General features: G+C 32.0%; 1 protein-coding gene across 1 annotated transcript; it reads right to left on the reverse strand.

The window, feature by feature from the left end:
- Positions 1 to 1,199: 1,199 nt before the first annotated feature.
- On the reverse strand, positions 1,200 to 17,538 carry LOC121979377 (ATP-dependent DNA helicase 2 subunit KU70-like). The gene is made up of 19 exons (XM_042531371.1): positions 17,384 to 17,538; positions 17,213 to 17,290; positions 16,597 to 16,713; positions 15,771 to 15,885; positions 11,048 to 11,153; positions 10,834 to 10,951; positions 10,655 to 10,738; positions 10,507 to 10,565; positions 8,660 to 8,793; positions 8,502 to 8,545; positions 5,651 to 5,727; positions 5,008 to 5,155; positions 3,779 to 3,840; positions 3,316 to 3,376; positions 2,909 to 3,001; positions 2,709 to 2,829; positions 1,968 to 2,070; positions 1,669 to 1,861; positions 1,200 to 1,445 (listed from the first exon to the last, which is right to left on the reverse strand). The coding sequence occupies exons 1-19, from the start codon at positions 17,444 to 17,446 to the stop codon at positions 1,332 to 1,334; spliced, it is 1,890 nt and encodes a 629-aa protein (XP_042387305.1). The 5' UTR covers positions 17,447 to 17,538; the 3' UTR covers positions 1,200 to 1,331.
- Between the last annotated feature and the right edge of the window lie 257 nt (positions 17,539 to 17,795).

Consider the following 17,795-nt stretch of genomic DNA (forward strand, 5'->3'; position numbering starts at 1 on the left):
GGACAGAGACATTCTAGGGACAGAGGATCCGACCTCAAGTCTGACTGTGAAGAAGTCACGCCGTCACTACATTCTACCCACCTTTCCTTTCTCTTTTACTTTTTCTTTTATTTCTTCGTATTTTCCTTTCTCTTCCTTGAGGGATATATTTTCATGATAAATTCTTTTCTCCTTGATCCGCTCCTCTCTGAGTAAACAGAGCATAAATATCATAGCCAACACCTCTTTTACTTCACTTTATGTATATTGCAAGTAAATGGATTCAAAGGGCACCAAAAATACTGAAAGAAACAATGATCAAAGTTTAAATAAATATTATTTTAATACCCAATGCATAAATTATATTCCAAATTTACAGATAGATGAACCAACTTAACTTATTTGCTCAACTTCTATCAACATAAATATTATTTAACTTTGTAATTCTACTAAAATAGTAATCTTTTTTCTAGAAATTCACGATTTTTTTTTAAAAAACCGTAGGTGTTATTATTTTTTAATTAAAAACCTCAAAATCATCCCTATATCTTAAAGTGGCTCCTTTACAAATTTCGAAACTTAAATTCCTTATGGGCCTTCAAGAATTTCATCAAGCAATAGATAGATCAAATATAACGAAGTGAAATATGAGTGATTTTTAAGAATAAGTGCTATTTACAAGGTAGATTGATTAGGGGATCGGATAGGTGATGAGTTTTACATTGTTACTATCGTTCCAAATAAAATATAATCCCATATTCTACTATGAGATGGAGCCACTTCATGGTGAAGATGACAAAATAAAACATTGTAAATTAGGGTGAGACTCCCACTCTAAATACAATGAAAACCTCTTTCTATATATACTCTCATTTAGTTTAACTTTATGTTTTCCATTTAATTCAAACAGTGGCTTCAATTAATTTATAATCTATTTTTTTAAGGAAAAAAAAAAGATTTCTTTAATTAGCTGTTAAAAGTCTAATCCACAATGTTTAGTTTAATAACTTCTAAGCTCTTTCTAATTTGACCTCTTGAATTGAAATAGTTAGATCTACAAGCTATGGCTTTATCTAGTTTCAGGGAGTTGACCAACTGAACCACTATTTTCTCCTCCAATTTAGTCAACTGTCTTTAATCGGATCAACCACGTAGAATTTGGTCTCCTATGCCTAGCTAAATGGTCGAATCAACTAGTCTAATCCAACTTGGAAGAACACTACCCTGTAAGTCCAAAATTTCATTGAATTCACCAGAAAACAACAAAGTACAGGGAAGAGGGAGATTAACAAGAAAGAAAACTGCAATTTTCAGAACCTCATTTCATATTATGAACACAAATCCAACCTTTGTTATTTCCCCATGTGAGTTAAAATCCTGCTAATCAAAGCATCTTTTTTCCCAGTCACTGGAAGGTTGTGTGCAGTCAGATAGAACTTCAACTCCACCACCGTTAGATCCTTTAGCTGCCAAAAAGTATATAAAAATAAATAAATAATTATTACACTATATACTGAAGGCGAATAATTAATGATTTATTCTTATCGAGTAAATCCATGGAGAGACATTGCTCTGATTTGGACCCTTTGGTTGAGATGGTTCACAGATGGGTAATCAGTTACAAAGAGAAGTTAAGTTTGCTTTTCTAACAAAAACTGACATGAGACTATAAAATGGCACCACTTGTACCTTCCCATTTTCTGCAAGATCCTCCCAATCATACTTTGCACTCTCACCGGTGGCTTTGTTGGCTATCATTTTGCGTTTCCGAGTAGCCTCACTGCCGGAAGCTTTGGCAGCCATGTGTTCAGTTTCCTCCTGGTCATGGTTTTGTCCATAGACAGCAACTTTGAAATCTTCCAGCGCATGGAAAACTGTACGTCTGCATATATTATTAGGATTATATTAATGTCGTAAATGTGAAGTAAAGAAAATCAAGATTCACGAAGACATCCCTTGTGAAAAGTAACAAAACCAAATTAAGATACCTAGCCAATCCCTTTTCATCAGGCAGGGTTTCATCCTTGAAATCTGGCATCTCATCTTCATCCAGAGCTAAGACTTGCAGTAATCCATAATGTCTCTGCAAAGCTACAGGCAGAAAAATTGGCATCAAAATTCCTCAGAAGTCACAGTTAAGAGAATCGAATGAACTGTTATTTAGTACTTGAAATTCAACAACGATGTAACAGATCAATGGGCAGAGAGATTACTCTCCTTGGGGCAATTAGAGTAATCAGCCCTACTCATCTGTTTTAAAAGCATATGATGTGCTTAGTTCATTTGTTAATATCTATTCTATCAAGAAATAATGTACCATAATAAACAAAAACATTAAACAGATAAAGGAATGAATTCAGGATTGTTCCATTCACTTCGGTCAGATACTATCCTGGATTCTTCAAGCAAAACCTTGAAGTAAACTGGCACGTGCGAAGATTAGAAGATTTATTGTTTGGAGAAGGAGAATTAGACTTGGAAGTGAAAGGGTACCAGATTATTAAGCTACTGAAGTACCTAAGAATGGAAAATTTAGAACAGCACAATGGCAAATATAGGGCATATAATTAGCATCATAAGCTACCATGACACGCATAGACTAATCACTATTGATGTAAATACAGACCACTTTTATGCCAATGACAAATCCCAGTGAAGAACTGCTGACAATATAACAAAGCAAAATATGAGAAATCAATAAGCTTAGGGAAAAAATTAATGCACGGTACCAGGATTTGCAAATTGTAGCACTGAAAAATTTTCCAAGTTTATTTGCTTCATCAAAGCAGATGCTTTCTGGATCTGATCATCTGAGGCACGTGGTACAGCAGCATCAACACTTATGTGATACTGCAAGCTTACAAGAATGAAAATTTCATAGAAGTTAAATCAGATAAGTGATAATCGATCAACCAGAAATTCTACTTGCCTGTTCAGCATCTCTAATATCATCAGAATATGGTAGATATATCATGTGCATTCCAGCAGGTTCGAGTTGACCTCCTGAATTTACTATCTCATCCTGCCCAGTTGGATTCATATTAGTAAGGGATATTTAAATTGAGAATTCCATTGTTAAACGGACTGACTTTTATGATAAAGTTTAAGATGATTATTTTAACTATCAACAGACATGCATTCTAAAAATCAGGCGAAATAGCAGAAAACAAGACATGCATAACAAGTTAACAACTATGCATAGCATTTAAGAAAAACCATATTGTCATATTGATCTCAACCAGAAGAAGAAATAACAAGTCCTCGATATCTTTATTAAGAACAGATTTCCAAAAAAATAACACTGTGAGGTATACAATTGTGAATGGAAATTCTTACTTGTGCAACAAGTGCAACCAGTCGAGAACTGCTTGAGCTGCCGTAGAATGCAAGAGCAAACCTGAAAGCACGATGAGAAATTACCAAATGCAAATGTCATATTAAACAGTTTTAGCACAAGTACGAAGTCAAGCCCCTATTGGACAAAATAATAAGCATGACAAAATAATAATCTATTTTGATCAACTCCATCAAAAATATACTAGATTTTGTTGTATAAGAATGGTACAAGTGCTTTCTTGTCAAACCACAAGATCAAGGTTTCTCCTACTGGCACAGTATCTATTTTGACTTTGCATTTGTAATGAATTGAGATCGTTTAACAATTTTGGTAAATATGGATGACGATAAGAGGGTGATTTACAGAAACCAATTTAACATGAATAATAAAAAGCATGATTTTCCAAAAAAAAAAACATTTTCACATTACAGAAAAACAGTATCTTAGAAAGTAGCTACATACCGTTTAAGATGTAGCATTGATCGATATAAAGCAATGAAAATGCGAGTGCTCCCAATGATTTCCTACATAGACCAAAACAAGTTGTTTTAGCTCAAATATAAAAGAAAATATAACAGTGCACATCATATATTAAAACCAAGTAAATGTTTGGTGGTTGAGTATTGATTCAGCGATTCCTAGCCAGAGTGGTTCAGAAATTGTAGTACCAACATTAGGCACACTCCCAACAGTGCCAAAATTAACTCGAGTTCGAATCTTATAATCCAATTCCACTTAGGTTATTAACTCCAAATACAAGTGATGCAACTTGAGAACTCACACCGGAAAATTTCAAAACAACTAAATTCATCAAAGAGGAAATATATATTTCCCTGAACAAGTCAAGTAAATTGAAATTAGAAATTAGAAAGTCAACTAAATTGAAATTCTAAAGCAGCAAAGTTCCACAAATATAACAATCATCTTTACTAATGATAATGACTTATTAATAACAAAGCAAATATCCTGCATCGAATCATAACATAGATTTTGTAGCATCCTAATGAATCAACCCCTTGAAATTCTAAAACTCAAATTGAATAATGTTACTATGGCATATAGTATTGGAACTATTTTTTCACATATCTATAAATGTATCTCGGCGATCAATTTCTCTGGTTTGGCATCACCTCACCTTACAACTACTAGTGCACTATCTCCTCTTCCCCTCCCCTCACCTTTTTAAAGTGCTTCATCTACTCAACGTTATCAGGAAATGAAATCAAAAAATAAATTATGACCTTATCTTTATCCTGTCTTGACAATATTGACTAAGATAACTGTGTATCAGTCAATACCAAAACGAAGACAATAATTTCAGCCATGACAACCTATATCAATTAATAATAAAACCCATGGAAGAAAGTAAGAAACCAATAGCGTGATTGTCATTAGGTATACAAAAGATAAAAAAATATGCATATGTTTTTGCCTGAATTCTAGAGACATAGTTTGCATGTTCATAAACAAGTTAACAGAAACATCTTAGTTTTTTTGTGAGCATATGCAGGCTCAAACGAGTGCATATACATGAAATTTGATGTCAGAAATCAATAAACCAAATCATAACATTGGATCCGCTTCCCTCTTACACATTACAAAGTTTACTTGCAACCGGAATGCAATCTCACGTCACCAATTGGGAAATAAATGTTTGACAAAATCTTGACAAAAATGGAGTGCAATGATACCTCATCAGTTGGAAAAATAAATGTAGATGGCCTCAAATTATGGTAATCTTTTAAACAATCGATAGGCTTGAACCCCAAAAGACGAAGGTGGTAATTTGAAACCTTCTTGATTTCAGATATCTGATCCACTGAGAAGAGAACTCTCTGGCTGCAATTATCACAAGGTTATGGGCCACAAAACTAGATGCACTAGAAATAATTTCTAAGAACTTTCAAATACATACAAGCAATTATGTAAACAAGAATTGCACAACGAGAACTAAAATAAATCTAAGGTCTGCAAATTTTACAAAATTCTAAACTTTATTCATGAAAATATGGAAGACTCATTTTCATGTCTGAACATGAATCTCCAAATCTTAAAATTTACAAAGGGGATCTGGTTGATAGATGATATTACCATGTGAAATTGCATTTCCAGGCATGCCATTTACATAAAATTATTATGGATTTTGACATATCAGGTTATAATATAATGATACAAGTCGTCTATTAAATTTACGTGCATATAAGAATAGCCCAACATCTATTTTGTAAATGATGATGTAAGTAAATAGCTCAGGAAATACATAAGAGATCTGTAAGCATGCAGTAGAGAAAAGGCACTTCTATTAACAAACAGGGGGAAAGAAATGATACTAACTTCTTGTAAGAGTGGAAAAGTTTAGGTCGTCCCTCAATTAAAGCACCAGTGTCAGCACAGATTAAGGACTTCTCTATCTGGCAAATTATGTCGCATCTATAGCATCATAACATTGTACCAAAAATAACAGGATGTGACACATAATAAGTAACATGCTGAATACAAACATGCCCCATTTGAAAACAAATGAATTGATATAAGCTAAAGCATATATATTAGAATAATTAATGGTGTCATTTTGTTGGATTTGATTTTGATGGGCAAACTGAAGTTCAGCTATTCAATTTGGAAAGTGATGTAACACAATAGTACATGCTTTTTTTTTAAAGAAAGAGATGGTGCTGCTTCATGATCTTAGGCCGCATTAAGATGTGCAAAATTGCACTAGCCCAATACCAATCTATGAGATGGGAACCTGGCATACAAATTGAGATGAACCAATCCAGAAACCCTGAAGAGAAGGAAATTCCTTTAGGAATCAATCCTATTATTTACTTCAGACCCAATTTACTGCTATTTACTTATATCACAAGGTGATTCACATGATGAAGCTCCTATATATGTGGACTAGATTCTCAAGGTAATGCCATTTCAATTGCTTTCCTTCTCAGTGTTATCTCTTAATAGTTATCTAATAACAAATGAAATGGTCTAGTATCACATCTGGCATATTGATTACTGAAATTAGCTGATGCATATCCATAAGATGCATATCCATATTAACCTTAAAAAAGTTTTATAATCAAATGAAGCATATTCTACGATGAACACCCAAACATAACCCATTTAGCAGCCGTGAACAAAAGGTGCATATAAGTACCAAATGTGCATGGTGAATAGCACAGTCATAGTATGTGGTGCTGCATATGCTTATGTTAAATGTCACTCATCAAAACAATAATGAATGAGTGATGATATTACAGTCCCTCAATAATCTCGGTTTGATTGCTGATGAGGAAACAAAGGACATTACAATCAGCATTATTGACAATGTAACAATCTGGGAGTCAATTATTTAACTTGATTTCGTTCACTTGTCAATTAGCCAATTACATCTTAAAACTCACCATTTCCATCTTTCAAAATCAGTTATTTGGTAATATCTATGCCATCAAATACCAGAGTACTTAAGACTAAAAATATGACCTAAAGAACATTTGATTGAAAAGGATGGTATAAAGTTCATCACACAAACAAATCATTAAAAAAATACAAAAATTGCATTGTGAATATCTTTAGGTAACATATGGGCAGTGTATGAGATTGGTTTAACAGGAAGTGAATTTGCTTATTTTAATTTCCTCAAGAAATTGTGCTTCATTAAACTTCATATTCAAAATTTAATTTATGGTCCCTTATCATATTGAACAAAGACAAACAAAAAGAACCTTGAACAAGAAAAAACATAAAACAATCTATCAATGCTCAGAATAAACAAAGAACATAAGGGAACAATGAAAATTTTTAACTAATGAACTCATCTCCTGATATACTACAATGTAGTTAAAACTTGCAACATTTAAAAACCACAACTAACATAAAAGAAGGCTAGAGGTCAGATTAGCTAGAATGTTCTTTTGTTCTTTTCACTGAACATTATTGATTTAGCTTGTCCTCTATTTATGTATAAATTATACCAGTAGTCTGATATTTTAGTTTTTATAATTAATTACATTCAGATTTTTATGTTTTGTAATTATGTAAGTAATGAACAAAAAATTGACTCATCGATTCAATATTAATGGTTAATTAATTTATTTGAAATATTCAAATAATATTCAGGATATCAGTGTCATTAAAAACATATTAATAAAGTAGCCTACAAACATTTCAATATATATGTACACAGTACAGACAGTTTCAAATAACATAAATTGCTATTTTCAGATATTTGTTTACATTTAAAAAGTATAATTGGACCTACATTTTATCAATGTTATTTAATTTTATGAATAAATGCTGCTATGGGAGTTATAATTGAATATATATATATATATATATATATATATATAGATATATATATACCCCGTGGGCATCCGGTGTGCGCGACTGAGTGCACACTGGGCGACCAGAAGTGAACATGAAATTTTTTACTCATTAAAAGCAAATTTTCACAGTATTGATATTTTTTTGTATACTAATTTACTTTGCCAAGTTATTTTAATCTCATTATATATATATATATATATATATATTGTAGAATTCAAGTATCATCAATAATTTACTACTGAGATTAAAATAACTTGGCAAAGTAAATTAGTAAACAAAAAATATATCAATAGTGTGAAAACTTGCTTTTAATGAGTAAAAAATTGCATGTTCTATATTTTTTGTTTAAGTTTTATATGTAAATATTTGTTACAAATTAATATTTTTACACATGTTGATCATATATATATTACTGTTTAAAAAAAAAGAAAAAGAAGTAAATTTGTTGCACACTTTGAGAACACCTTGACAAAGAAAAATAATGTTAAAAATGAAAAGATGAAAAGAATGATTAAATACTATAATTAGACTAAAAAGGTTGCAGTCAGCAGTATATATTTTTGACCAGCTGATAGTAAGGAGAATGGAAGAGAAAAAGGTCTCCTTGCAAAAAGAAACAACAGATGGGATCACAATTTGGAAAAGAATTAAAATTGGACTTCTTTTTGTCCTTACTTATTTGCCCTTATCTAATTAAATGCACTTAGAAATATAGCAAGTACAACTTACTGAACTTTGAGTGATTAAATTATTTAACAGCTATATTCCTCAATGTGAGGATTGTAACCGTGACAAGTAAACTTGTAAAGTTGATTAAAAATGAAAAGAACCAATGACAAAGACCTCTGTATTTGCTAGATACCTTCAGTGGAAGATTAGTTACAGAATCAAGCCATATAGTTGCCCCTAAAAAGAGAAAGTAGCATCCATCTTAGTGAGAAGACATAGAGCATGACAATGGTTAATACTATAATGTGATCAAGAATATTAGAGCATTTTAGGAAACTGACGATGGTGTACCTGGCAAAGTAGGACGGATTAAAGCATAAGTATTCACTTGAATAGAGATTCCATTTATTATGGAAAATGTAAGTGTTCTAACTTTTCGCTTGTTAAAAATTCTTTTTCTCAACTGATCTTTCATATCCATCAACCTGAATTATACATCCACAGAAAAGAATATGATGCCTGCCAGAAATTGAATGGTCTGTGCCTTGTGTTTCAATTAAAATCTTTCTTCCATAAAGCAAATAACAATTCTGGGCCTTTGTAAGTTAAAGGAAGATAAAAGTCAGAAACAATAAAAAAGACAATTTATCAAGGGAACTAGATAGATAAAGCTGCAAATCCCAAGCATTCCTATCAGAATAAAACATCATTACAAACATTAAAAAAAGCATGAAGAAACTAGAACCTAGCCAATAACGACACTAATTATTAGCATAGAAGTTAGAACAACATAACTGGAACTTTCCTTTACATGGTTCAACCCAAAAAATTGTTCAAATGCAGTTTAACCTGAGAGGTGAGTGCATAGCATTACAATTATCATGTTTTCCCTGCACGAGCACGCTTATACAAAATAGCATGTGATTAGATATACCACAATATAGTTTTAAAAGAAAGTCTTTAGCAAACAAAAAATGCAATTTCCAAAGATAAGTAAAGACAGTTTAAATTCAAGCTGGGTATAGGCGTTTGAAGTACTCCTATGCAATCAGTCAAAGCATGCACATCATAGAGCTTGTGATGTGAATTGTGTTTGATCTATGCTTGAGAGATTATTGAAAACATGATCTGAAATCTCAGATTGTGCTGAGAAATATGATCGAAACACATTGCTCCGGTAACTTACCAGAACTTCGATACTGAAGGGTATGATAATCTCTCTCGTGCTCCCTGTGCCTATGAGTACATGTTGTATAGACACTTAGCATGCCATTGTACGTTATGACACATAACAAAATAAATTCAAGATTTTCTTTCTTTTACCTTACTTTTCTACATTTATAATTCAATTAATTATCTAATTCTTACAAGTAATCATGTTAAATTAAATAGGATTATACACGTGAAACATATATGAATTTATCTTGGCACATATTGAAATAAAAAGTAAATAAAATTGTTTTAAATTAATTAATAATTGACATAATCTTATTCAAATAAAAAACTAAGTAAAAGAGGATTAAATAAGTAAATATCATCTCAATTCAACTCAGCATGCCGACATTCTTGAACGTAGAATATGACATGGAGTCATATGATAAATAAATTCAATTAATTATCTAATTGCTATAGTTTTATTTTCAAAGTAACAGAACTAAGCGAATAACTATTAAAGAATAAAGTTTCAACATGCTTTGATGTATGCAAAATGTCGGCACAACATAGTGTTGCACCTATATCTTTCTAGTCAAAGACCAAACATCCGCATAAAATGGTACTTTAAACCTTTGTTCCTTTTTTTTCTCTTTCTCAATCTCTTTTATCCATTCACCTTTAATTTTGCCATTAGAACCATACATCAGCACTCCAACTCGATACTAGTATTATACCATTCTGATCAAAGACTGAAACTGCATTATGATTGAAGATTTTGAACCCTGAAACCAGCAAGGATAGACAACAAGTACCAGCCAACTCAGAAATGAAAACAAGCAAGAAGAATGTATTCTCCACATATAGGCATGATAACTAAAAAATTGGTACTTACAAGTTCATCATTCTAGATTGACTGATTATAAAAAGAAAAGTTTTACAAAAGATGTTTACGATTAATAATCAAATATGTGATACACAGCTACAAAATCGTACAAGTGCTAACAGAAACTACTGGATAATTACGTGTAAATTCTAGAGCTTACTTTTCATTTGCAGATGGCAAGTACTGGACTAGTTCATCACCCTCCAATCCAATCATTTCCTACCATAAGAAAAATAAATCCAGCATAAAATGACTTTAAAAATAATAAATAATACAGAGAAGTTTTTATTTTGACATTACTGACATACAGCATAAAATTTGGATAAGTTGAACTCCTCATCTAAACTACCCAGTGGAAGAAGCTCGAGTGAGATGCCTAAGTCTTTTGCATCCTTGGAAAACAATAATGAAGATTATTTCAAAATTTATTTTCAAAGATACACCATTAACTAACCACATATAAATGCAAATACATAATGTCCAATACTTCTGCACGCTGTAAGGTTGTTCTAATCATGTCTGCTTTTATGGCACCTGTCATACTTCCAAATGGATCATCTTCATTAGTAAAAATAAGAATTCTCTTACTAGCAGTTTTGGCAGAGCTGGCAGAAAAAAGAACTAGTCAGCAGAGAAGTTGAAAGAAATAATCAGTAATGATGTTTATGGTGAAAAATCAGTCAATTAAGTGTAGGTCCTACCCCTTGCGCAACAGTGCCTGTGCAACCCAAAGAGCATTATACAAAGAATTATCTCTAGATCCAGGTAAAATTCCATACCGACTTCCAATATTGTTCATAAATATGTCTGCCATATAATAGAGGTGTCAGCATAATATAAGTCAGAAGAGCCACACTTCTCAAATGCTACGGATGATGTTATCAATCAAAATTCCATGCAATCTAGAATTAATTCAGGAAATTTTATGGTTTAACCAACATATCAAACAAATTGCAATGCAGAAGTATTAAGGAAAAGTTTAGAACAACAGATAATTAAGTCCATCTGTCTGCTTCTTGAATCTTGACAACTAGTCTACAATTATCTCCTTCCTCTTCTAACAGATAATCAGTTACATTTTGTAGATCAACTGATAGATTATCAGATTCCTTATGGATTTTTTTTATCATATATCTAACTTATTAGATTTAAATGCCACAATAAAAATTAACCTCAAATTGTCCACAACCCTATATGTTTCAGCTCTATGCTTGATTAAATATAGCAACTACATGTAAGTTGCAATACTTATAAGCTCATAGTTTTTTTCTCTCTTTTCCTCTTTTGAGGGTCTTACTCTTAGGTATGTTATGCCTAAAAGGAACGTTGCTTTTTGCATAACATACAATCAACTGCCTCTTGAGTATTTGGACTGTGAAAGTGTACCTTAATAGAAATTGCTTGCTAAAAAGAATGAAGTGGAAAGTACACAAACTTACCTTGCCATCCAATAACCTCAACTTGCCTACAGTCAAAGTATCCCAATACAGAGCAATTTGCTCCTGTACTGTACCCACACTAAAAGATACTAGAAAAACCACGATACAAGAAACTTAACTCCAAACCCAATTAACCATCTCTCAACTCTTGTATTTCGAAATCCAACTGGGAATTTATATATAAGGTAGCATAAAAGTAGGGAGAGTAAAAATGTTGAGTTTTGACCTACAATGGACTGAGCAGAGGACAGTATAAACTTATGGTCAAATTTCACTTTCAATACCATGAATTCAAGAGGGGAAAAAAAAGGTGAACAATGGTTTGAATGACCTTTCCTCATGAAATATCCTTCTCAGTTCGTACAACTAAATTTTAAGCCCGTCATGGCCGGTCCCAAGCCAGGATGAGAAAGGGTGAGGGTTGCAATAGGTTGTCGCAAATGTTCAATGAATGAATCCATTAAACTATTGTGATAATGCTAAGTTGTTGCACGAAAGGAACGCGTTGCAGGATCTGACGGTAACATTTCAACAAGGACCTCAACATCTCCATGAAAACTCGAATGTAGCGTTAAATATACAAGAGTTCGTGTTGCAAGGTCCGAATGTAATGAATCTACAAGGACCGCTACAGCTTCATGAGAACTTGAGTGTAGTGTTCTCACACCGTGGATTAAATAAGAACAAATATTATATGAAAACTAATGGTCTAAGATTTGAAACATGAAATATAAGAACGCTAATTGGTAAAGCAATGGAGGTAGTAGATACGATGATTAAGAGAAAAAATAGTATTTTGTATATACAAGAACTCGGGTTTTAAGTTATAGTACAGAGGAAGGAGTAAAATAAGAAATTAAGTGGCTATTGTTGTAGATACTTCGTTAAAGGATGAAGTTGTAGTAGTTAGAAAGGGAATATGATTATAGTTTTTAAGATAGTAGTGGCGAAAGAAACTATTAACGTAATTAGCATATATGCACCTCAAGTAGGATTGGATAAAGACATCAAATCAAAGTATTGGATCGACCTAAATGAGTTATTACAAAACATTCTGTCAAACAAAACAATTTTTATAGGAGGATATATAAATGAACATGTCAGTGAAAAAATGAGGAATATGATAGGTGCGTGAGGGTTATGAGTTTGAAATAAGAAATGAAAAAGGAAATTTTATATTGAATTTTGCGATAGCATATAACCTTATACTAGCTAATATATTTTTTTACGAAAAGAGAAAAACACTTGGTCAAGTTCAAAAGTGAGAATAATAAATCACAAATTGACTTTCTTATTCTTAGGAAGAAAGATAGAAAGATTTATAAAGATTGGAGGTACCCAACATAAGTTAGTAGTATTGGATATACGCTTTAAGCATATTATCAATAAAAATAAAATATGCACGACTCCTAGACTTAAGTGGTGGAAATTAAAGGATAAGAAGCAAAACATATTTAAGGAGATGATAACAATACAAGCATTAAAAGAAATATACGACAACTAGAATACAACATGAGATAAGATGATATCAAAGTTGAAAATAATAGTAAGAGTATACTCGGTGAGTCAAAGAAACGTACACCACCAAAGTAAAAAATGTTGGTGGTGAAATGAGAAAGTAGAGGAGAAAGTGGAAGAAAAACGAACAGTCACCTATGAGGCATTATATACTTGTAAGAACCAGAAAACTTTAAAAAATATACAATGATCAAGAAAGAAGTTAAGAAACTAGGGATTGAAGCAAAAAAGAAACTTTTGAACGCTTATATCAAAAATTAGATAAAAAAGAAAGAAAGAAACATTTACAGAATAGCTTTAAGAGAGGAAGACAAGAGATCTAATCTAAATAAAATGTATTAAAAAAGAATGCAATCGGATACTAGTAATTGATGAAGAAAAATAAAAGATCGGTGGTTGAGGTATTTTTATCAACTTTCTAATAAAAGTTTAGGTGATCAGCTTAACTTAGATAATTTAAGTAGGTTAAATGAGTATAGAAATTTAAATTTTCATTGTAGAATTCAAACTTTTGAACAAACTTTAAATGGGATACAAAATGGAGAAATAGTTGAACTAGATGATATTCCAATAGAGGTATAGAAATGCCTAAGGCAACAAGAATTGAATGGCTTAGAAATTATTAACTTGATATTGAAAACAAAAAAATTATCTGATCAATCAAGGGTAAATACTCTAATTCTCTTATGTAAGAACAAAGGAGACATATAAAATTGTGCAAACTGATATTAAATTAATAAGTCATACTATGAAATTTTAGGAAAGAGTAATAGGAAAAATATTAAGGAATGAGGCCACGGTGATTGAAAAATAATTTGGATTCATACGTCAACAATAAAAGTTATACATCTTCTTAGGCAACTAATTGAAAAGTATCAGGAACAAAAACAAGATCTACACATGGTATTCGTTGAACTAAAAAAATCTTATGATAGAGTCTCAGCGAAATTATATGAAAAATTCTAAAAAAGATAGGTGTTAACGTAATATATATTGAACTAATTAAGGATATGTATGAGGATGTAACGATAAGAATGAAGACTTTCTGAAGTGTTTCCTATAAAGATAAGATTACATCAATTAGTAGCTCTAAGTCCCTATCTTTATACTCTAATGATGAACGAACTCATTGGACGCATCCAAGACACGGTACCATGTGCATGTTGTTTACAGATGATATTGTTTTCTTAGATGAAACACGTAAATGAGTAAATGTTAAACTCAAATCTTGGCAAGAAACTGGAAGTAAAAGGTTTTAGGTTTACTAGAGTAAACATAGAATATTTAAAATTTAAATTTAATAATATTAAACGTAATCAGACAATTTTTAAGATAGAAGATGACAAGTTGTTTGGAGCTTTAAGTATTTAGGATCTTTTTTAAAAGGATGGAGAGATTGAGAGATGTCTTCCAATAAATACAAACAATTGAAATGGAGGAAAGCGTCAAGTGTTTTATGTGATCGTAAAGTATCTTTAAAACTTAAAGAGAAGTTCTACAAAAGTTTAACATTCTATATTATATGGAACTGAATGTTGGGTTACGACTTGAGCACATGAGCAAAAGATGAGAGTTGTTGAAATAAAGATGTTAAGGTGGATGTGTGAACATACAAGGATGGATAAAATAAAAAATGAAAACATTAGGGAGAAAGTAGGGTTGCATATATTGAGGAAAAACTCTGAGACACACATTTAAACGACCAATATGTGTGTGGACCTTCTATGTTATATGGAGATGGTAGGGGCATGTCAATAAATGCTTTAGTTAGGCGATGTGAACCTATGACAAATATACATATTAAACAAGAAAAACTAAAAAAGACTTAGTTAGCAACAATAAAACAAGATAAAATTTATTTAAATATAGATGATATAGTAGGGGATAGAGCTCATTAACATAGAAGAATTTTTATAGCCGACCCAACCTAGTGGGATAAGACTTGGTTGTTATTGTATTTGCTTAATTGGCATGAAATCTACATCTTTACAACTTGTCACTATAATGCTTTGGCAAAGAACATTTGGTTAGACTCAGAGTAATTGCACTTGTCCAAATCTTACTTCATTTAATAGATAAGTAGATTCTCATCTATGTTAATTTTATCAAATATATTGATTTACAACTGATATGTTATTTTTGTTTAAGGAAAAAATTGACACTTTGTACATCCTAGATATGTGACACTTACACAATCTCACCAACTTCCCTATAAGCAAACTCTGTTCGGCATAATCTTCTAGGTATAAGATATAATAATAACAAATGAAGTGGAATTCAAATGTACATGATAAAAAATTATAGCAGGTCATGACTCATAAATATTAAAACAGACAACTCTATTAGCATTAAATATTCCCTTCAATGTTTTCTTAAGCGCATACATGCACCAAAATATTTTGAACTGATGCATCAAATATTATTTAGAATAGGCAACCATGTTGTAGTTAGGCAATACAATGCCTACTTTCTATACTGGAAAACTCTTTAATCAACTTTGCAGTAGGTTGATCAAGGAAATCTCTCTCTTCGACATTGAAGACATACACACCATTAAGATCTTGTAGGTTTTTCTTTTCTTTCTGCAAGAAAGTAGCAAATGAAGGATTGCAAGGTTAGTAGCCAGTAATGTGATGAAAAGATTGAACATCAAAAAGTTCCAAATAACAAGAAGCAATAACTCAAGCTTGGCTATGTTAATCAAGTTTATTAGTATGGACATCAATGATGCAAGAATAATTACATAGAGCAACATATATCATATCTAACAGAAATCCTCAAGTGGAAAAAAAAAAGGAGGATATTTGTTATAATGTATAGGCAGGCTGTACTTTAAATAAATTGATAGGAAAATACAAATTTATTCAGACTCATTTCACCTATATCCTTCTATTTGACAATACATAATAATAATAATAATAATAATAATAATAATAATAATCATAATTAATAATAATAATAATAATAATAAACATACATTTCTTCCCATGTATCTATGTTTTTCTGATTCATTTTGATCTTTCTAGCCTCTAGATTCATAATACTTAATCAAAGATTATGAGCGGAAAAGAAATCTAATTGAAAAGTTAATTATCCATTTTTGGCAATCAAAGAACAATTTATAGACAAAATATTAAGTCTAAATAACAATCTGAAAGGTAGTAATAAAGAGATAAATTAACAAATGTTTATATTTTGATGGAAATAGTCATTGCATGGTATTCAGATGGTTCTTGCGGTCCCAATGTTGATTGAAACAGTCATGAACAAAAAAAATAGCAAAAATCACTTACAGTGTTAAAGAAACAAAGAGCAACTTCATCGTTTAATCTATTGATTATTTGGGACTTCAAAGATTGAGAAATGCAGTCTATTACAACATGGAAATAAGTCCCATTTTCCGCATTATCCTGCAAGTAACATGAGTTAAGACATCATCTTCCAACAAAGGAACAAAAACAGGCTTTCATCTGCAGTAAAGTGGTCCAGATCATCAAGAATACAATAAGAGATAAGAAATTCGTAGTATCAAATTTTTCTACCATGGAATACATACCCATGAGAAGCATTTCTATCTATCTAGTTTCAACTAACTAATTATCCAAACAGGCACAATGCACATCACAAACTGAAACACTGTTCAATGGTGAAGATTTTAGCGAGGGGTTATCGCTTGACTTCTTCACGCTTATCGTCATTTTCATAAAAACTATTCTCAAAGGAGGAATTGTTTTACTTTGAAGCTATTCTAGTAATCGAAAAAAAAGTTTGTTTTCTTTATCTCCGTAATTATTCTGCCTAAACTTCAAAAATACGAAAAAAAAAAGTACAGGAAAAAAACAACGTGCATTCAGTATAATAGTATACGAGCAGGAAACAGAGAAGAGACGATGATAGGGAGGAGCTCACCGGAGCGGTAACAGGGGCGAACATTTTAGGGGACGCATCGATGAGATAGACCGCGAGATCCTTAGTGGCTTCCTTCTCCTGAAGATCATTTGCAGCAAGGAAACATGGAAAACCATGAAATCGCACACGAACTGACAGATAAATGCGAGGAACACAGACGGATCGCTTTACCTCATGGAACTCGGCGTCAGAATCTGAGTCGTCGCGGAAGATGCCCTCGGGGTCCAAATCCATGGCGAGGAGAGCGAGGGAGAGCTACGAGGGTTTCAACTTTCGAACGGTGTCCAGTGCGGTCTCCCTCTGCCTTCCGAAGGAAGACAAAGCGAAGACTCAGAAGTAAACGTGGCAATCGGTACGGCCGCCCCACCAGAGTGCGTGGCCGTTGGGGCCGGGTCACGGCGGGCCTACCCGATTTTTTTATTTTTTTAAAATAATGACTTTTTTCATTTTGCCCTGTGTAGTTTAGAATATAACATCTGACCCACTTTATTTTGTAAAATATACATAAAACACCTCCTAATCTTATTCATTCGTTTATTCAATTAATAGTTTATTTCATAAAATTTAATGAGTTGTAGAATGC

Source organism: Zingiber officinale, chromosome 5A (genome assembly GCF_018446385.1).
Source record: "Zingiber officinale cultivar Zhangliang chromosome 5A, Zo_v1.1, whole genome shotgun sequence".
Classification (NCBI taxonomy): domain Eukaryota; kingdom Viridiplantae; phylum Streptophyta; class Magnoliopsida; order Zingiberales; family Zingiberaceae; genus Zingiber; species Zingiber officinale.

What these genes read in the sequence shown, in the direction of transcription:
- LOC121979377 (XM_042531371.1), bottom strand. Translation starts at nt 17,446, where the DNA reads ATGGATTTGGACCCCGAGGGCATCTTCCGCGACGACTCAGATTCTGAC. An exon ending in ACTTATCCAAATTTTATGCT is followed by an intron (nt 10,566 to 10,654) that starts GTATGTCAGTAA and finishes TTCTTATGGTAG; the next exon opens with GAAATGATTGGATTGGAGGG. An exon ending in TTGCCATCTGCAAATGAAAA is followed by an intron (nt 8,794 to 10,506) that starts GTAAGCTCTAGA and finishes TGTATAATTCAG; the next exon opens with GTTGATGGATATGAAAGATC.